This window comes from Meriones unguiculatus, chromosome 19, assembly GCF_030254825.1.
Source record: "Meriones unguiculatus strain TT.TT164.6M chromosome 19, Bangor_MerUng_6.1, whole genome shotgun sequence".
In the NCBI taxonomy this organism is placed as follows: Eukaryota; Metazoa; Chordata; class Mammalia; order Rodentia; family Muridae; genus Meriones; species Meriones unguiculatus.
This window is the reverse complement of record NC_083366.1, coordinates 27,585,682-27,605,598: the sequence shown is the minus strand read 5'-3', so window position 1 is coordinate 27,605,598 and position 19,917 is coordinate 27,585,682. Positions and strand designations below refer to the sequence as shown.

General features: G+C 42.2%; 1 protein-coding gene across 3 annotated transcripts in view; it reads right to left on the bottom strand.

The window, feature by feature from the left end:
* Adarb2 (adenosine deaminase RNA specific B2 (inactive)) overlaps window positions 1–19,917 on the bottom strand; it is a 554,151-nt gene that overhangs the window by 57,182 nt on the left and 477,052 nt on the right. For all 3 annotated transcript variants that reach the window (XM_060373126.1, XM_060373124.1, XM_060373125.1), the window contains one exon: window positions 2,293–2,461. In XM_060373126.1, the coding sequence (XP_060229109.1) occupies window positions 2,293–2,461 (169 nt within the window). The remainder of the gene's footprint in view (window positions 1–2,292; window positions 2,462–19,917) is intronic.

The window sequence follows — 19,917 nt, the reverse complement described above, 5'->3', positions numbered from 1 at the left end:
TGACACAGACAGGAGGTAGGGGGACTGGAGAACATTTCCAACTGAGCAGCTGAATATTCAGGAGAAATCCTTCCCCACATTTGAGAGCTTTCCAGCTTTTGTCTCTTCCATTTGACCCCTCACCAGGCCTCCTGGAACTGATGTGGCAATATATCATGCTGCTGTGCACTGCTCAGAGGCTCACATAAAAATTAATTGAGTGTATTAAGGTATTGCCTTTATTCGAGTCTGTTTGGCATATATTGAGGCCTTTCTTCCTTTTGTGTGACTTCTGCACCTGCTAACACGTTCACTCGCTAAAGCCCCTCTGAAATGCCATTATTAGTGGATTTGAGAAACCCTGTTTCAAAGGATAAGAAAGGGCAGCTGGGGGATTCAAGGAAAGAACGCTCTGTCATAGAGACCCACAGCAATTAGACTAGCTTGGTTCAGAAATGTGTAGGAAGTGTCTACTTTGTTTCTGCTGGAGTTTAATGTGTCTTCTAGAGATTCCAGCCCATGTTACAGCCTGCTTTTTCCTAATGGCTGCCATGACAACATCAGAAATTTTAGCACGGGAGCACATTTTTTAGTACCTCTTGGGAGATAGCTTGGTTGGCAAACATGAGAGATCCAAGTTTGTTCCCTAGAACCTATGCTAAATAATATCCAGGCTTGCTGACATGTCCTATTGATCCCATTACCAGGGAGGCAGAGAAACAGGGCTGGCTCCCATGCCTTCCTGGCCAATCAGCCTACCTTATTTGGCAAGCTTCAGGTCAGTGAGAAGCCCTATCTCAAAACAAACAAGATAAATGGCTTCTGAGGAGTGACATCTGAGGTTGTTATCTGACCCCCACATGCATACATATATACATACAAACACACACATGCACACACATGTAGACATATACATAAAATGTGTGTGTGACCAGGAAAGAGGTGAGATCTTGAAGCCTGTCAATATTGAGTTTAGCCACATTTCCTGATTTGAAATCTAGAAGTCTAAAGAATGGAATATATTTGGCAATGTGGGCACGTGGGAAGAACTGAGGCCACCATGACAGTGAGACTGAACTTTGTGGGACAAAGCCTACAGAGTGTTAAGCATCTATAGCAATATGGCCACTATGTATTTTGTATGAGTCATTGCCTTTGGTTTGCATAATGGAAATGGCCTGGCTTGGAGATGAGGACTGGAGACAACAGATAAAGTGAGAGCCCATTTATGAGCCTGGTACCTGAGAGATGGTCCTAGCTAGACAAGAAGAACCCTAACATAGCTAAGAAACTATGTCGGCTGAGAAATTTTCAAAACCAAACTGACCAGGGAGCAGAGGGCCCCCCTTTCCTTTGTAGAAATAACTGAACTGTGAGCCCTCCTTGAAGTGGACACAATTTTGTCAGAATTGAGCAGAGGTGTTAATGTCAACCTGGCACCTTTCCATGGCTGAAATGAAAGTTTTACCAGAGAGCAAGCACATTGATCCAAACCATCTCACATTGTACCAAACACCCTTTCAAGTCAATCAATGGAATTACAGTTCCAGAGAGCAATGACTCCTGTTTCCCAAGAGATAGCAAAGCCATTGTTTCCTCTTTTTCTTCCTCCTTCCCTCTTCACCCCCTCTCTTCTTTCATCTCTTTTTCTTTCCTTCTTCCCACCTGCCCCCCCCACACTGTGCTGTGTCTTTCTCTGGTGTCTCCCTTCTCGAGCAGTTGCTTTTTGCAAGAAAACCTCAGTGATCAGTAGGTGGCCTTAGAACTGTACTGGCATGCCTTCCCACTGAGATTTATAATTTGTGTAGATGGCTGTATAAATAGCTTATTGAATGTATGGAAGATCGGAGGATGACTGTCCCTGGTGCTCTTGTTGACATTTGAGTTTCCTAAAGAAAATAGTTATTTGAGGGATGTTGTAGTAGCTGTATGAATGTTTTAACTGGAAAACAACTAAATGGAATGAGTCATGGCAAGTGCTATTTCTGTATGTTCATGCCTGTGCGCAACTGTGTGATGGTGGTGTGTGTAACCTGTAGGTAAGCACCTGTAGGTAAGCAGATGTTTCTTGGAATCAGATGTTGAGAGTAATGCAGACATCTGGTAATTTAACATTTCAGTGTCTGTGTGGTACTCAAAGGGTGTTCCAAATCTGAATAAAAAATAGATAGTATGTGGTACATAGTCACTTACTGCCAAGACAGGTGAATGACATTTTCTGAGCTGGCTGTGGGTCTTTTCTCCATTGCCTGGTTACCTGGCTCCTCACTAGCTAAGGTGTGTCAGTCCAGCCCATGCCAGGGGCCCCTTTACCTCAAGTGCAGCTCCAGCTGAGTGTAGAGGAAGTGAAGAAATGCCCGCCTGGCCACTATCTCAGCATGGCAGTCGTTGACAACCAGCCCTTGGTCACTGAGGTGGTCACCGCTGATACACTTGGTCCCAGAGGACAGAACGATGACCTGCGCTTGTTTGGTGTCCAAGCCTAGGGGACACAGAGGGTGATCAGAACAACTTAGGCTTCAAGGACCCTACTGCAAGGGACTTTTCAACCTTCCTGTAGACACCAGCCTTGGTAAACACTGGTTGACATCCACGCTAATGCAATAATTAATCTTCATTGTTAACTTGACTATATTTAAAATAATTTAGGAGAATTGTTAGACAAGGCTCAGGATATAGTTATGAAGCTGATTCCAGAGATGACCAACTAATAGGGACATTTTATTCTGGATGCAGTGCACCATCCTTTGAGCTGGGCACTGTCATGGAACAAAAGCGGGTAAAGAAGAAAGCAAGGAGAGTATGAATAGTCCCCTTGTTTCTGCTTCCCAGCCCATTAGGATGCAAGTTTCTCTATCCTAACATGCCATTCTGGAAACAATGGACTGATATCTCTGAAACCATGGTAAAAAATAAATAATTCTTTCCTTTAAATTGTTCGCAACAACATTGTCCTTCCGCACAAAAGCCTCACCGTGTTTGAAAGCTCACCCTGGGTAGCAGTGCTGCTTGGGAAGGCTGTGGAACAAACATTTAAGATGTAGAGCCTCAATGGAGGAAGTGGGTCACCAGGGACAGGCAGTGACATTTCATAGCTGGCCCCACTTCCTATTCACTCTCTGCTTCCTGACCATGGGTGCAACATGACAAGGCATCTCTTGCTGCCATGACAGACCATGGAACTGTATAGCCTTTGGAACTGTAAGCCACAATAAACCAGTCCTTTCTTGTGTTGCTTCTTGTCAGATATTTTGCCACAATAATGAGAAAAGATACCAGGATATTGGGGAGGGGAGACACTTGTGTAGGCTTAAGGTATATGAATGTTGGCTATTATTTTTTTCAGCTTTCAAGATCCATGCAAGTAGTGGAATCAGATAACCTTATTCCTTCACCTTCTATCCAAAATGTGCTTCCCTCGCTAAGACCTTTGTTTTACCTAGCACACTTGATCATCGTGGGGACACCTGCCTTTTGATGTCTTATACGTCAGTAGAGTTCTACTCTGATGCTATAACAAAGTGCAGTGTGTGGCTTACCTACATCTTGTGCCTCAAGAGCAAGGCAAAAAAAATGCAACATGGTTATGGGGTTGATGCTTAGGCCTCTTAGGGCACAGAAGTATGAAGGCTTGTGACATTATACAGGGTCAAGTTCAGAACATGTCCCCTCTATAATCACATTTCACAGGTTGGGGCTGGAGCTGGTGTAGTGGCGTTTGAAGGAGCACCCCCTCTTGAAGGTTACCTATTTAGGGCTGGAAATTATCATCAGAGAATGACCAGTGTGGGCAGAAAGACCAGTGCCACTCTGAGTCTACCACAACTGACAACAGCCTTGATAAGGAGCTTTGAGCTATGACCATGGCCATTGCATAGGATCTGGGCTTGCTCCAATCTCATTCCGGAGGTTGTGATTTAGGGGCACACGTCTATACGCTTGTCTCGAATCTTTAAATGTCTCTTCTCTTTCTATCTGTTCACTGTACATGGTGCTGTAATATATAAGAACATTTAAAATGTTTGACAGTTTTATACATATATTCGTACTAATCCCAATCACATTAAACCATATCTTTACCCTTTCTAATCCCCTTTTCACCCTCATAAGCCTCGCTTTTTTCTGATGAATTTCTACTGTCCCACTTTCATGTCTTTTTGTTTGGTTTTTGGTTTATTTTCTGACCCACTGAGTTCAATTGTGACTGGATGGATATCCACTGGAGCATGGGTGGTGAGTACACCACTGAAGACAATGAATTCTCAGCCCCAACAGCCACATACTGCCAATATCCCCCAGAGAGGGTCCAGCTCACTTGAGTCCCTCCCCTACCTATGATGGGATATTGTTGGGGCCACTCTCTTGCAGCAATTGCAGTAGCTATAAGTTCATTGGTGCAATGGCCGTGCCATGCCCAGAAGATAGCATTTCATGCTTCTACTCTTTGTCATCTGGCTCATAACAAAGGCATTTTAATAAAGCATGTATTGTACATTGGATACATTTCCTCATATCCTCTACCTCACTCTTCTCATTGCCACCTCTCCCGTCAGCGTCCTTTGTCTCTCTAGACACTTCTGCTTTTATTTTATACTATACATACATATATACATACACACACACACACATATATATATATATTAGGTATCTAAATAAAATCCGTGTTTCCTGAATCTCAGACCTAAGAATAATGTCACAGATTGATAATAACAACAGAACTGAGGGGAGATTCACACTACACTGGAAATTCTAAGTTCCTTCCTCTTCCAGGAGCTTCGGGATAGATGGGAGGAAGCAGGCAGCAGTACTTCCTTCTGCTCTCATCTAGCGAATCTCTTTCAAGTTTTGTGAGGTTTGCATAGAGTACTAAAGGAGCAGCCCCAAGTTATTTCACTCCTTCCTGGTCTATTTAGGGGTCATACAACTGCTGATCTTTGGGGCTTATAAAACCCGAGGAGCATATATTTTTTATGGAATGATTTATAGAACTATGAAAGTGAGCTTCTGCCTGTGACCAGTCGAGAGAATAACAGCTCCATCAGGATTGCCAGAGGCAATTTGTAGGATACCTTAAGTTATCATGATCGTTACTTAGATACTCTCAATACGTGGTGAGAACAGAGAGTTTGGAGGCCACAGTTACTGAATGGCTAAAGAAATCTGCTTGAGGTGTCATAGAGATGGCTTAGTGGGCACACTAATTGTGGTGCAAATGTAAGGACCTGAGTTTGAATCCCTAGAACCCTTGTAAAGTTGGGTGTTCTTGTACCCCAGCACTCCTACAGTGAACAGGAAAGTGAGGACAGAGAAGTCCTGGGAGTTTGTAGGACAGCTAAACTGCTGTGGCAAACAAGAGACCCCATTTCAAACAGGATGGAAGGTTAGGACTGATGCCTGAGGTTGTCCTATCACACACACACACACACACACACACACACACACACACACACACACACACAGATCCATAGATACAAACCTCCTTCAATAACCAGTTCCTGACCTATAAAATGAAGGGTACTCTATTCCTTGCTTCACTTGGTCATCTCCAAATTTTTACCCCCCAACCCTATTAGATCAACCTTTAGGAGTTGACCATACTAACATTAAAAAAAAAGCACTGGAAATTTTATGACTTATTTTTCACAAGACAATGCTTATTTGCTCAATAGCCAAAGGAACTTTGTCAACAAAAAATGGTTCTCTGGAATCACTGAAAATAAATTCTAAACTTAAGGCCTTTAAATTACTATAAGGACCACCGACTGCTGTCTGAGGAGACCCCAAAAAACTATGAATCAAAGATAATTCCTTTTCCTGGCCCTGTGGATACAAGTGTGGATATACATATTCTCTTCACTTTGATGGTGAATTCCTTGAGAATAGAAGTCAGAATTTCCATGAAATCCTCTAAGAAGGGGCTCCCTAGGAGTCTGTGTAATTAGGGAGATTGTGTCAGTCCCTGTTGGAGAGTCCAATACAAATCCAATTTTCAAGGTCCTGTAGCTGAAAGTCAAGGGGATGGGACTGGGATGCTCAGCAGCCCTGCTCTGTGTATGAGCACACTGCTGTTTGCTGAGCTCTGGATTCCGTGTGGCATGTGGTCGGTGCGGAGTGCTGGCTTAGTCTCAGATTTTTACTGGGCTCTGTTAAGCTCTTTGATAAATTTATGTATGAACCATTTCTTTAACGAGACGGTATGGAAATTGGGGCCCCCGGTGGAGCAGACCTTCCATTTTTAATAAGATTTACTTCTCCAAGTGCAAACAGTGCTGAGAGCCTTGTAAAGTACTCACTACAGACTTGTTCTAACTCAAGACTTGGTCACTGAGGACTAAACTCTGAAGTCTTGAGTGACCTCTGTCTCTACTTCCTCTCCCTAACCCCCAGCTTGGCTCTTTCTTTATGGGACAAAACAGGGGCCAGATATAGGGAGGAACAGAAAGGATATGTAGCTGTGAAGGATTAGAGGGAAGCCTGAGGGATGGGGTAAGGGGAAGGAGGCAAATGAAATGTGTGTATGCACTGGCTGCAGTTAGCAGAGGGTCAGTCCACTCTACCAAGCTATAACCTCCACAGCACCTGAACCGAGCTGCCTTCTCTCTGGGACAGCTCCACAACCGGTCTACCCCTTTCCTCCTTAGAAAAGCCTTCCACAGCGCACTTCCTCCTACTTTTGTTGCCCTCTTGGCTTCTGGTGACTTCCATTTCTCAAAAGGACTCAGGTGTCCAGGACATGCTGTGTTCCTACTGTCTCCTGCCCCTGCAGTGGGATTTAGTTTCTTGGTGATCTTTTGAGGACTTGTTTAGTTCTCAAGGCAGCAGCTACTCTGCTTTGAGAAAAGCAAGTGTAGAACAAGAGCAAACCCCTTATGCTTTCTTCTTGCAGGGATTGCGAAAATAGCAGCACTCTGGTGGGGCTTTCCTTGGGTCCAGGGAGCCTGTCAGTTTAGTCATTCCCTAGATGGGCTGCCTCCTGGTTGTGGGTCCTAGAGGTGGAGCTGATAGTCATTTGTCAGCAGGGAGCAGCATAAGCCAGCCAGTCACCTCTCCCAGGGTGCCTGGGAGCCATTTTTCTAATTGAAAGAGTTAACAGGATCCCTGGACTGTTGAGGACCAGTTAATGAGGGCACCTTCTTGATGGAGAAAGCATTTTCAGATTCTAGCTTCATTAAAGCAGGTATTTCAAGTGATGCAAACTAACATTTCTAACTCTTCCTTAAAGTGCTTCAGCATTCAGGTGGCGGGCACACATGTACTCTACTCTTTCAGAGTAGGCACTGTGGTTCCCAAGGCCCTGGCTTCTTTTGAGTTTGTGGAAATTAGAGCTGTAAAAAAAAAAAAAAAAGCTTCTTTCCCTTTGCCCCTCATTAATTCTTAACGCTGCCTGACTCCAGGCTCTGCCATACTTAGTACAATTATGTGGCTCAAGAAATGCATTATTTGCTGATTCACTTTTCATTAATCTCACCCACAATGTGCCAGTACCAAGCTGTATGTATGTAATACTGGAGACATAAGGCACTTAAGACACGGTCCTACACTTCAGCGTGTATTTAGGGAGATAGGATACACACAGAGGGTCTGTCAAATAAGATTGTGTGTGTGGGTGTGCTCGCGCATGTTTGAGACACACACTCTTTTCTCACACACAGAATCATATTCTCCCCACTCCCGTGGGTGAGTGTGCGTGTGTGTGTGTACCAATGAAATGTTTATTTTTGTACCAGTGGGGGATTTGTGTTCCAAATGATAGGTGTTAGGCTCAAGTGGAAATTAATGACAGATGGTTTTGAATGCTACTCTTCAGATAGACGCTAGATTTTACACACTTGACAATGGGGTTGTTAATGAACTTTTTGATTGGGACAGTGACATTGTTGTCCCTGACTGAGTTCAGTGCAGCTCATCAAGGATGAGCAAAGGGAGAAGGTTGAGGTAATAGGCAGGAATCCAGATATTGTGCATTGGGGATTTGGTAAATGCCAGAGAATGGATAGAAAGCAGAACTCAGAGAGAGGATGACAGGAAGTAAGACAAAAGGATTGAACAAATAAAAGAGGAAGAAGTGTTCAAATTCTGGAAAATTTGAACACAGGGAACTTCCCAGAGACTCATACTCCAACCAAGGACTATTCATGGAGATAACCTAGAACCCCTGAACAGATGTAGCCCATGGCAGTTCAGTGTCCAAGTGGGTTCCATAGTAATGGGAAGAGGGACTGCCTCTGACATAATCTGATTGGCCTGCTCTTTGATCACCTCCCCCTGAGGGGAGAGCAGCCTTACCAGGCCACAGAAGATGACAATGCAGCCACTCCTGATGAGATCTGATAGACTAAGATCAGAAGGAAGGAGAGGAGGACCTCCCCTATCAGTGGACTTGGGGAGGGGCATGCGTGAAGAAGGGGGAGGGAGTGTGGGACCAGGAGGGGAGGAGGGAGGGGCTTATGGGGGGATACAAAGTGAATAAAGTATAATTAATAATAATAAAAAATAAAAAGAGGAAGAAGTGAAAATGGAATGCTCAAGAATTACATAATAAAAATGAAAAAAAATCTAAAAATTCTCATTAGGATCAGCCACTTCCAAGGCTGGCAGTCTCAATTTGGGGAGAATAGAAGATATTTTTGTCATTATTTCTCTCTTCAAATACCACAGAGAGTGACTTGATGGCACTCTTCCCTTAGGAATTGAAAAAATAAAGTTCAATGTAAGAAATACAAGCAATAAATTTCTAGAAACGCAAGCTGTGCTGAAGCCTTTAAATAAGCAAGTTTTCTTACATCTCTGATCCTATGGTTCTAGAATAGAAGTGTAGAATAACCCCAGAGGCATCTTCAGTTCTGTAAGACGCAGTACTCCCCACTTGTCATCAGATGAAGATCCTGCTGATGTTGAAGCAAAAATGAGTCTTCAAGTAAACAGAAGCCACACATTATTGCCTGAGAAGGAGTTCCATTCTCTTTGTGATACGTTGGTTCCCAGCTTTTTAATCCTTGATTCCTAGGGTGTGGAGTGAATGGCCCATTTCAAAGGGGCCTCCAAGTCCAGTGGGCCCCCAACGTGTCCATAATCGCCATAAATGATGCTTTTATAAACATCGACACGAACAATGTGTCTTAGGTAAGGATATCCAGAAGCAGAGGCTGAGTTAGAGATTCTAGAAAATAATTTATAGTAAATCAGGATGGGCCAGAAGCCAATGAGGTGAGAGAAAGATTTTGCTGTAGTCTGAGGCTGACCTGATGGAAAACTCTGAAATATGAAGAACAGGACATGGTTGTCTTACCACCAGGCAAGGGTGTGAGGTTTTGTACTCTTTGTCAGACATCAGCTATGGGTATTCGAAGAGCACTGGCTTCCTTTGGCCAAGGTATTCATCAGAAGACATAGCAATGGAGCAACAATTCAAGAGGCAAGAACTCTGGAGGAGCTTGGGTGTGATGCGGGTAGCATCTCCCTCAGACAATGTTGAGATAATCTATAAAATGCAAACCACTGTGGAACCATCAGTTGACACATGATTTTTGGTCAACCCATTTTCTCTTAAAATGGCCCAAATTTAGGGCTGGAGAGATGGCTCAGCTGTTAAGAGCATCTGTTGCTTTCTCAGAGGATCCAGGTTCAGTTTCTAGCACCCACATGGCAGCTCACCTTGTAACTCCAGTTTAGGGAATCTGATGCCCTTCTTTGACCTCTTAGGGCATCAGGCACATGTAAGGCACAGAGACATACACGTAACAAAAACACTTACATGGATTTAATGAAATAAATAAATCTAGGAAAGGCACAAACTAAACTTGAGTAAAAGTAATATCCAGTAGAACACTATGAGAAAGAACCATAGAAAACAGAAAGATGCTGATTTCTATAAAGACAACAGAGAAATGAGCAAAGATCCTACTTCCCCAAGACCCATCTAAGGTTTGTTGAACCCTCTGACCTTTAAAATATCAGATAGATGACTTAAAAGATATATACAATGTTCTGAAGCACATGAAATTAAGATAAAAACCCCAAATTGTTTTAGAAATTACCATGTTGAAAAAACACCCTTTCTATAGACTACACAAGAAAGGATACCAGAGTTAGAGATAGTCTTAAAAAATTCTAATGGGCTGGAGAGGTGGCTCAGAGGTTTAGAGTACTGGTTGCTTTTCCAGAGGACCTAGGTTCAATTCCCAGCACCCACACGGCAGCACCAATGTCTGTAACTCAAGCTCCAGGAATTCTGACACTTCCACATGGATACACATGCAGGCAAAATGGCAAAAAACATAAAATAAAAATAAGAAATTAAAAAATTTCTAAGTAAACTACTACTTACCAAACATACAATACAGCTTATTACTACAAGGTAGATTTATTCCAGAAATGTGAAAATAGATTGTATTTAAAAACACAATACAAAAAGACAACCATGATTATGGATATAGCATCTGACAAAACCACAGATTTAGATAAAATATGAAAATGGACTTTATTTAGAATGCAGCACAGAAAGATGATTATGGTCACAAACTCAGAGCCAGCATTTGATAAAACACATAGCTTAATGGGAAGGCCTTGGAGGCATTTTTGCTGCCTTCAGGAAAATGCCAGTACAGTTCCATTATTTGGTATCTGTTGAAACTACTACTCAGCACAAGAGAAAGAAATTAGAGGTGCAATGATTGAAAGGAGCAGGCAATACAAGCGCCGTCTGAATACACCATGACTGCACATGTGGCACCCCAAGACAGTCCAGTTGAAATACTACTGGAAGAGAAAGAGAGTTCAATAGAATGAGAAGGAACAGCGCTCACACACCCAAATCAATAATTTACATATATACACATAACCACTAGAGGGAAACGATAAAATGGAAACAACTCTGTTTGTAAGAGCCACAAATGAGGCAAAAGGGTAAGGACAATGGACTGTGAGGACTGAAGCTTAACCCCCTAAAGGAGCTGGAGAGAAGGATCACGCAGGTAAGGGCTTCTCTGCCAAGCCTGACCACCTGAGTTTGATCCTCTGACCTCACATGGTAGAAAAAGAGAACTGACTCCTGCAAACTGTCCTCTGAAATCTACAGGTGCGCCATGGTACTACCTAAAAATGTAAAAACAAAAGTCCTCTACTTAGGGCCACCAACAACAGTAGAATACACAGAAAGATAATTGCATATTCTTAGATTAAGGAAGATTAAGCCCCATGGTTTTTTCTCTCTCAGTTGATTATAAGGTTGTGATTCTTAACAGAAACAGCAAGACTGCTTTATTTTGGACAAAGACACTGACTTAAAATGTACTTTAATTATTCTTTATTTAAGCCAGGAAATGGAACCCACAGGGAAACCCAGACAATACTGGGTCAAAGGATTGATGCAGGGAGACAAAACCGGATAGCAGCATGCTGGTGACAGAAGCTGGTTATAAATGGCAGTGGAGCAGATGCGTGTGAGAAGAGAGGAACAGAGGTCAACCAAACACACAAGAGAATGTGGCACAGGGTAAGGACAACACTTCAAGGCACGAGGGTAAAGAGTACTCAGTCGACAGTACCTCAAAACTGAGGAGTCCTTTGAAAACTAACTCAGTGTCTTCATGTTTCACCATGCTCCAGGACAGGTGCCAAATGGATTAAGATTTAGATGTGAATCTTCACAGTTGTTTTATTTATAATTTACAAAACTTGCAAGCAATCACAGTGTCCTTGCTATTGAACTTCCTGGCCTATAGTACCACAAGAACTGAGATTCTGTTGTTTATAGACTTCCCAGGAAGCGGTATTTTGCTACAGTAGCTCAAGAGGACATTTCTTTGGTACACTGTTACCCAGCCCTAGGCAGTCTCTGGGAGTGTACCTTTATTCACTTGATTTGAATTAAATAATTCTTATTTCAAGTTTTTGGATAGAAGTTTCATTAACACCATATCTGATTGTGGAATAAAACATCACCCGTTTTCTAAAGGACAAAACACCAAGAGTAAAATAATATCAATATGTGTCAAATAAATAAGCCTCTAAATTACAGAAATTAGATATAGATAGAAAAGATTTTTTAATATACATAGACTGCCCAAGGGTGTGGGACATGATATATTCTGATTTAATTTTCCAGTATCGTGTCCATGGAGTGACATGGCTCTGGAATAAGGTTTGCACATGTCCACTGATGAAGGCTCTTGAGCAATGTTGGCTCTTGGCATTGGGAAACCTTCACTAGTGATCAACCCTAGTGATCATGCACAGAACTCCATTTTACTACTGTGGTTTCACATGTAAGAGTGCCCAATCTCTTGGAGCTTTGCATTCGGAGGTTTTGTAGAGAACATCACCGCTGGTCATTATTTGACTAACATCTAATTTATTTTCAACCTTTTTCTGTAATAAATTCTTGACTCTTCTAAAATTTCAGTTTCCACAGTCTGAACTTTTCTCCAATTAGTTCAAAATCAGGTGGATGTAAAAATGCATGCCTTGGGCATTCCTGGTCTAGAGGAATAACTGGGCTAGAACTGGGAGAAAGCTTTGCTTCTAGTGGGGAGGTCTTTCTTCCACCAGCATGCCCACTTCTGGTCATCTATAAAAACTGAGAGCTGTCAATGTTCTCTGTGCTCTGACTCTTTAAATATTGCTTAGAATGTCCAGTAAGTTACATGTCAGTGTTTTGTGAATTTCAGACAATACATTTGAAATGTACACCAGACAATAAAGTGCAAATAGGATGATTCCATGAGGCTCCAGACCATAGATAACTTTATTTCTCACTTTCTTGAGACACTGGCTAAGTAAATTTAACTATATTAAAATCAATGAACTCCACTGCCTTGTGTGAAAAAAATTAATTTAAAGAAAAAGTTAAAAAATTTAAATGCTGTAATTTTTAGCTATTGTGACATGTTTAATTCCCATATAATTATATTTATCTATTTCCATATAATTATATTTATTTTTTTCTATCTATTTCTCTGACTCCCATAGTTAGAACAACACTAAAAATTTTGTTATTGCTTATATAACAAACCATGTGTTCTTCATTCAGGGACAAGAGTGTTTGGAGAAGCTGAAAGGCAGGCAATTCAAGAGTATCTTAAAAGTAAATATGAGTTGGCACTGGGGTATAGGTTAAGTGAAATTTCAGTGAGAATTATTGACGGTATTAAGAGCACATTTTTATCTATTTTCATTCATCTATCCACACGACATGTATCGAATTTCTCCAGAAACTGAGGATATACAACTTATCCCATGTTTTCAGGTCCTGAACCCTGTGTTATCAGCACACATTCAGAGGCCAGGGAAGGAGGCCGGCATGGTAGGAGAGAAGGAATTATGATGATGGATATAGCAGACCTGTTGATGCCTGAGAGTGTGGGAATAGAGAAAATAGAGAGCTGCTGTCCCCTCAAAAATAAAAATAAAAACAAACATACAAAAACCCAAGCGCACACACACACACACACACACACACACACACACACACACACGAAGGAAGGAAAGAAGGAAGGAAGGAAGGAAGGAAGGAAGGAAGGAAGGAAGGAAGGAAGAAAAGAAAGCATTCTTTTCATTGGACTGGGTAAGCAATTTGAGAAAAGAAATGAGTAACTTAGAGGAGCAGATTATCTCACATTGAGATTTGCACACAGAAGGATCCCAAGTGATTCAGGGATACCTACAGAGATACCTAGAGTACTTACAGTCTGGACACAATGCTGAAGCTATTGTTACTTGTTGACCCAGTGGGATCAAGTCAGGCCCTGTATCCATCCTCACTGTAACTCCAAAGAGGCCAGTTTACTGGGATGAGAACAAGATATCAGCTGTGTAGTAAACATTGCTACGTGAGAGAAAACTCAGGCTCTGGCTCTCACAGTCTTCCCAGATACCATGGTGATCATTTATATCAGTACTCATATTTCAGAGGCTGAAGAGCTTAAATGCTGATGCCGACTTTGTGACTAAGCCACTAAGCCCAGCTTTCCAAACATCAGAATAGCACTTGTTAGAGTAACTAAGGTAATTACATATCTGATAACATCCTTCAGCACATCACTTGTTGAGAAAAAAATTCTGTAATCACAAACTCATCACCTTTTTTTTGTTTGTTTGTTTCGGTTTTTCAAGACGGGGTTTCTGTGTGTAACAGAGCCCTAGCTGTCTTGGACTTGCTTTTGTAGACCAGACTGGCCTTGAACTCACAGAGATCTGCCCTCCTCCTTCTGCCTCCCGGGTGCTGGGATTAAAGGTGTGGGCCACCACCACCCGGCCCTCATTGCCATTTTTGAGAGAGAGAGAAATATGGGTTGAAGATGAAGCTCTGTTAGCAGAGTGCTGGCAGGAAACCCTGTGCTCAAGCCCTGGCTCCACATAGACTGGCACAGCAGCACATACCTGTTATTCCAGCGCTTGAGAGAGGGAGGCAGGTGCATCAGAAGTATAAGGTTATCCTTGGCTACACAGAGAGCTAAGGGCAGCCTGGGCTACATGAAACTGTCTCAAAAAGAAAATAAAATGGAAATTAAAAAAAAGATGCTTCCAGAGGATATGCTTGACTCTCTCTTTTGATCAGGTGAGACTGTCATTGGTAAGAATACTGGCTTGTTTGGCGGGAATCCTGGTAGGCAAAGTGAGCCAGTCCAGTTGCTCTTAAATCTTAAGGGAGCCAAATTTGAATCAGTATTTGGATTTGAGGATGGTAAGAATGCTTATTCTATTTTTTTTTTTTAAAGACAGGGTTTCTCTGTGTAGCCCTGGCTGTCCTGGAACTCTCTCTCTGTAGACTAGGCTGGCCTCGAACTCAAGAGACTTGCCTGCCTTTGCCTCCTAGTGCTGGGGTTAAAATGTGCACTACTAATTCCCCACTGCTTCTTCTGTTCCAGTGGCACATATGTTTTCCTTCTAAAATGCCCACGGCTTGAGGTTCACATGTAATATGATGGTCTCAGGTGCCATGCTAGGAGGTAATCATTCTGTTGCGTGGATGACAGCCACTGAGCTGCATGTGTTGACCTCTGCACGGCCTAGGCTCACACACACTGGTCAGTCCAGGTAAAGCACAGCTTGGAAAAAGGTACCTAGAGTACTTACAGTCTGGACACAATGCTGAAGCTATTGTTACTTGTTGACCCAGTGGGATCAAGTCAGGCCCTGTATCCATCCTCACTGTAACTCCAAAGAGGCCAGTTTACTGGGATGAGAACAAGATATCAGCTGTGTAGTAAACATTGCTACTTGAGAGAAAACTAAACTGTCCCAAACTTGATATTCTAGAAGTGAGTGAGGTTGGAGGTGAACCTGGGTGCCACCACAGCTAATCACATTTCCGTGATCTTGTAGAAGGAGCTGAGGATCACAACCCTGGCTAGGGATGTACTGGTCCACAAGAGAATGCTTCATACATATCTCTTGATTTACAGCGAGTCAAACATGCTGTTCTAATTTGCTTTGCTTTCTGTTGTTGTGATAAAACAAACTGGCCAAAAGCAAACTTGGAGAGGAAAAGTTTTTTTTTTTTTTTTTTCCTTCTTTTCAGTTTATACTTTCAGGTCACAATCCATTGTAGAGGGCAGTTGATCAGAAACTTGAGGTGGGAGTGGAGGCAAGAACTGTGGAGAAATGCTGCTAAGTGGCTTACTCTCTGGCTCATTCTCAGCTATCTTTCTTATCTAGTCTGAGACCACCTGCCTAGGGATGGTGCCATCCACAGCTGCTAGTTCCTCCTGAATCACCAGTGAAGACAGTTCCTCACAGGCATGGCAACAGACTAATTTGATAGAGACAATTTCAGTTGAGGTTTTCTCTTCCCAGTGACTCTAGGTTGTGTCAAAACGATAATAAAAATGAACCAGTATACATGCTAACACCACCTCAGAAGGAAGGGTGAGGTGAAATCTGATTTGAGAAGTGTGCAAATAGATAAACATGTTCATATTTCAACCATTAGACTTGACTTTGTCTGCATGAAAACAATGTGGCTGACACCCTGCCCCCATTTTTAATGCTTTAATAGGACTGAGAACAGAGGAGCCCCAACAGTCTTTCTCACTGCTATAGGAATTTCCAGAACTCTTCCCACCACAGAGAATGACTGAGTTATTTCTCAGTACTGTACAAACGAAATAAAACAAAACAAAACAAAACAATCAAACAAACAAAAACCCAAAACAACAACACCAAACCTAAGAAATTTAAGGTTCAATGAGCTGTGAATAAATACGTTGATACACTACCTGTTGGTTTATCAAACATTTATTTGCTGCTTAGTTTAAACTGTTTCCTTGGTACAACCTAGGCTCACTTAGGAAGAGAGTCATACTAAGGAATTATCCAGATCAGGTTGGCGGGGGGGGGTATATCTGTGGGGGATTGTTTTGATTGTTGATTGATGTAGGAAGACTGGCCATTTGTGGGCAGTTCTGAGGCAGGGGTCCTGAACAGTATTAGAAAGCTAGCTGAAAGCAAACAAGCAAGGAAGCTGATCCCCTCTGCTTTTAACTGTGAACATGGTATGACTAGCTTTTTGAGTTCCTTTTGTGACTTACTCTGAATAATGAACTGTAACTTGGAATTACAAGCCAAACAAACCTTCCTTCCCTTTCTCAAGAATATTAATCTTTGCAACAGAAATGAAACTAGAACAACCTGGTTCCCTCTTCTGTTGTTTCTGCTATAGAGGCTGAAACAAAATTCCTCCTTGCTGACTGAGACAGTTAGTGATAAACTTGTAGACGACAGGATCATACAGGAAGTATTCATTTTTCTGCTCTGCGCTGGCCAGGATATCTACAGTAGTCTTAGGATGGGCTGAGGGAACTTTAGGCAGACGCTGAAATTATCACAGGCATGGACCAATGCTATTCAGTTTGGCAGTTATAGGACACTAATAAAAATGAATTTGTTCAATACACTGCCGATCAACATCCTCAGCTCTTACAGTCAGACATGCTGATACAACTTTAAAATGCACAATGTTTGAGGCAGTACCTGGCATCTTTAAAAATTTGAGGCAAGGACTGGACAGATGGCTCAGTCAGTAAAGTCCTTGCTGTGCACGCATGAGGATCAGAATTCAATCTCCCAGTATCCATGTAAAAAGCTGAGCATGATAGCTTTTATCTATAGGGCCAGTACTGAGAAGATAGGTATAGGAGGATTCCTGAGCTCACTGGATAGTCAGCTTATCTGATTTGGTGAACTTCAGGCTCATTCTTATATTAAAAAACAAAACAAAACAAATAAACAAGGTGGAGAGCAACTGAAGAAGACACCTGAGGTCAACCTCTGTCCTCCAGGTAAACATGTACAGGCACATACATGCATGTGTTCCTATATGCATGCTTGGACACATCCACATGGACACACACATACGGGGAGAGAGAGGCGTATGGGGATGTCATTAGTTATGTTTCCAATCATCAACATTATGAAGGGTTTCACTGGATATAAATATGGTAATTTTTTATTCAGTGAATGCATTCAATGTCCTCATCCTACCTCTAAGAAAGAAGTAGAATGACAACGAACCCTTTGCAATTAATAGATTGAAGAATCTATTTATCTCCCTGTTTGGATTGGGCTGAGCGTGCTCTTCGCCCCATTAGTAACTCATTCTTTTGTATCAAAGGAGCAGCTCTGCGACACCTGGTCTGATCGATGAGAAGTCTTTTCTTTCCTGCCTCGGAGATAAGTGACAAGGTCTCCTCATTGGTGCTAAACCCAGAAATAATGAGAGCACAAAGCCACAGCTCATACATAATTCACAGAGGAAACATTTTAAGTGGCAGTGCTTTCTGTGTCCATAAGCAGCCACTTGATATTCCCATTTTTTTTTTTTTTTTTGTGCTCCACTCTTGCTTTCTGTTTTTCAGTAGATGAATACAGGCTGTATTCAAAACAGTTCAGAGGGAAAATTTTGCTCAGGCTCTCAGTTCTTCTTCTTCTGACTTATGCTCTCTCCATCAACTTCCTAATACAACGTGTTCTTTCTTGACAGAGCTGTGTGACTTGCATTTGGTCCAAATCTGCTTGGTCAGTTAAAAATACTTTTCAGTGATTACTGGCTGAATAATGTAGGTGTGCACTGGTGTGAGACTGTCCTGCCCTCCAGCAGCTCAGCACCATAGTTTCACTTTCTCCTCTTCTCTCTCTCTAACGACCTTGTCTTCTTGGCTTGCTCCTGTAGCTGACTTTCACCAGGATAACTCTAAAGCTAAGTCACGGTTGTAATCTTCATTGTAAAGATGTTGGGAAAAAAACCAGCAGGGCATTTTTCTGCTCTGTGTGCTACAGGTTAGATGTTCATTATTCCTACAGAGTCATGTGTTGATGGCTTGGTTCTATAGGGAGGTGGTGGAATGTTTAGAAGTAGGGTCTAGGGGAAAGGTTAAACACCGAGGATGTGTCTACAAAGGGGATTTAGTGACCACATTTCCCCCTGTCTCTTTGGCTATCATATGCAGTTGCTTTGATGTGCTACCTCACTACAGTTCCAAAAGCACCTGGATCAAGGAGTTATAGACTAGAACCTCTAAAACTGTGAGCCCATATCAACCTTCCTGCTTCTAATTTGATGATCTTGGGTTTTTAGCACAGTGACACAAAGCTGCTTTGCATATTGTGATGTGAATACCCTTCCATCTCTAGGCAGAGCTGTTCAGAATGTTACCCCTTCCTTCTCCAATGTTCACAACGCAGCAACCCTTTTAAAAATATCACTTAGTGTAAATAGAAAACCGTGAACTTTTAAATACAGGGTCAACAAGGTAAGAAAGGAGTTTGAGCCTTGCCATCAAGTACATATATTTGAAAGTCCGTAGGAACTTCAAAGGGCTGCAGCTTTACCCAGTTCATATGTTTATTAATCAGCTTTAAAACACACACACACACACACACACACACACACACACACACACACAGACTGAGGAAAAGAGAGAAAGAATTTTAAATGAAGGAATATTTAAAAAAATTTTTAGCTTATTGGCTAAAGATAATGGACTTTAAACACCTAAAAATACTGCCTGGAAACAATCTACCACTACTGTCTTGTAGTGAGGATTTTTTAAACATAGAAATATTATGTGAATATGTTTTTTGTCTTAATCCCAAGTGTGGGATATGGCTCTGCTTCAGATTGTCCTCAGCAGCTGACTATGATTTGCCTTGGGCTCTAGCAGAGATGTGATTTTGCTAGCTTAAGATGGTTTACGTTTGGAATTCTGGGGACTCTTTACAGGGTATAAAATGCTAGAGCTCCCAAGAGGCTGAGGCAGCTGCTGCTACCCCTGCTTGCTCCTGCTCCTGTCCCTGTTTGCTGGTTGGAGATATCCTGATAATGAAGATCAAACTCACCCCAATGAACTTGACATCCCTCATGAGCAGGAAGTGGTCTAATGATATCAACACTCACTTTTCCTTCTAACCTACTTTCTCTCTTACCTAGTGTTAGGGGATTGGAAGGGATAGGAGTGGTGTATGGAGGTAGTAAAAAGAACCCAATAAAGCAGCCAAAAGCCCAGCTATAGCGCCTTTTCTTTTGCCTTCAAACCATGTTATGTCTCCATCCAAAAACAAGATCAGAGTTTTAGAGACTCTAGTTTTATTGCCTGAGCTACAGTGTTGGAGTTTCTTACTACGTGAAAGCTTTCAGGCAATTTGAGGAAGAGTTGAAATTGAATGCTCAGTTGTGAGCCGATGATCAGAAAAATGTAGAAGCAGTTGAACAGCCTTGATGGAAGTACCCAGTTTCAAGCGTGCAGAAGTGCCTCTCTGTGTGCACACATGGGCATGCTCATGTGCAGACAAGAGGACATCTTGGCTACAGTTCCCTGGGTGCTGTCCACTCTACCTTGTGTTTTGATACAGGTCTCTCACTGGCCTGGAGCTTGTCAAGTAGACGAGGCTGGCTGGTCAGCCATCCCCAGGGCTCTTCCCATCTCTGCCTTCCTGGATCTG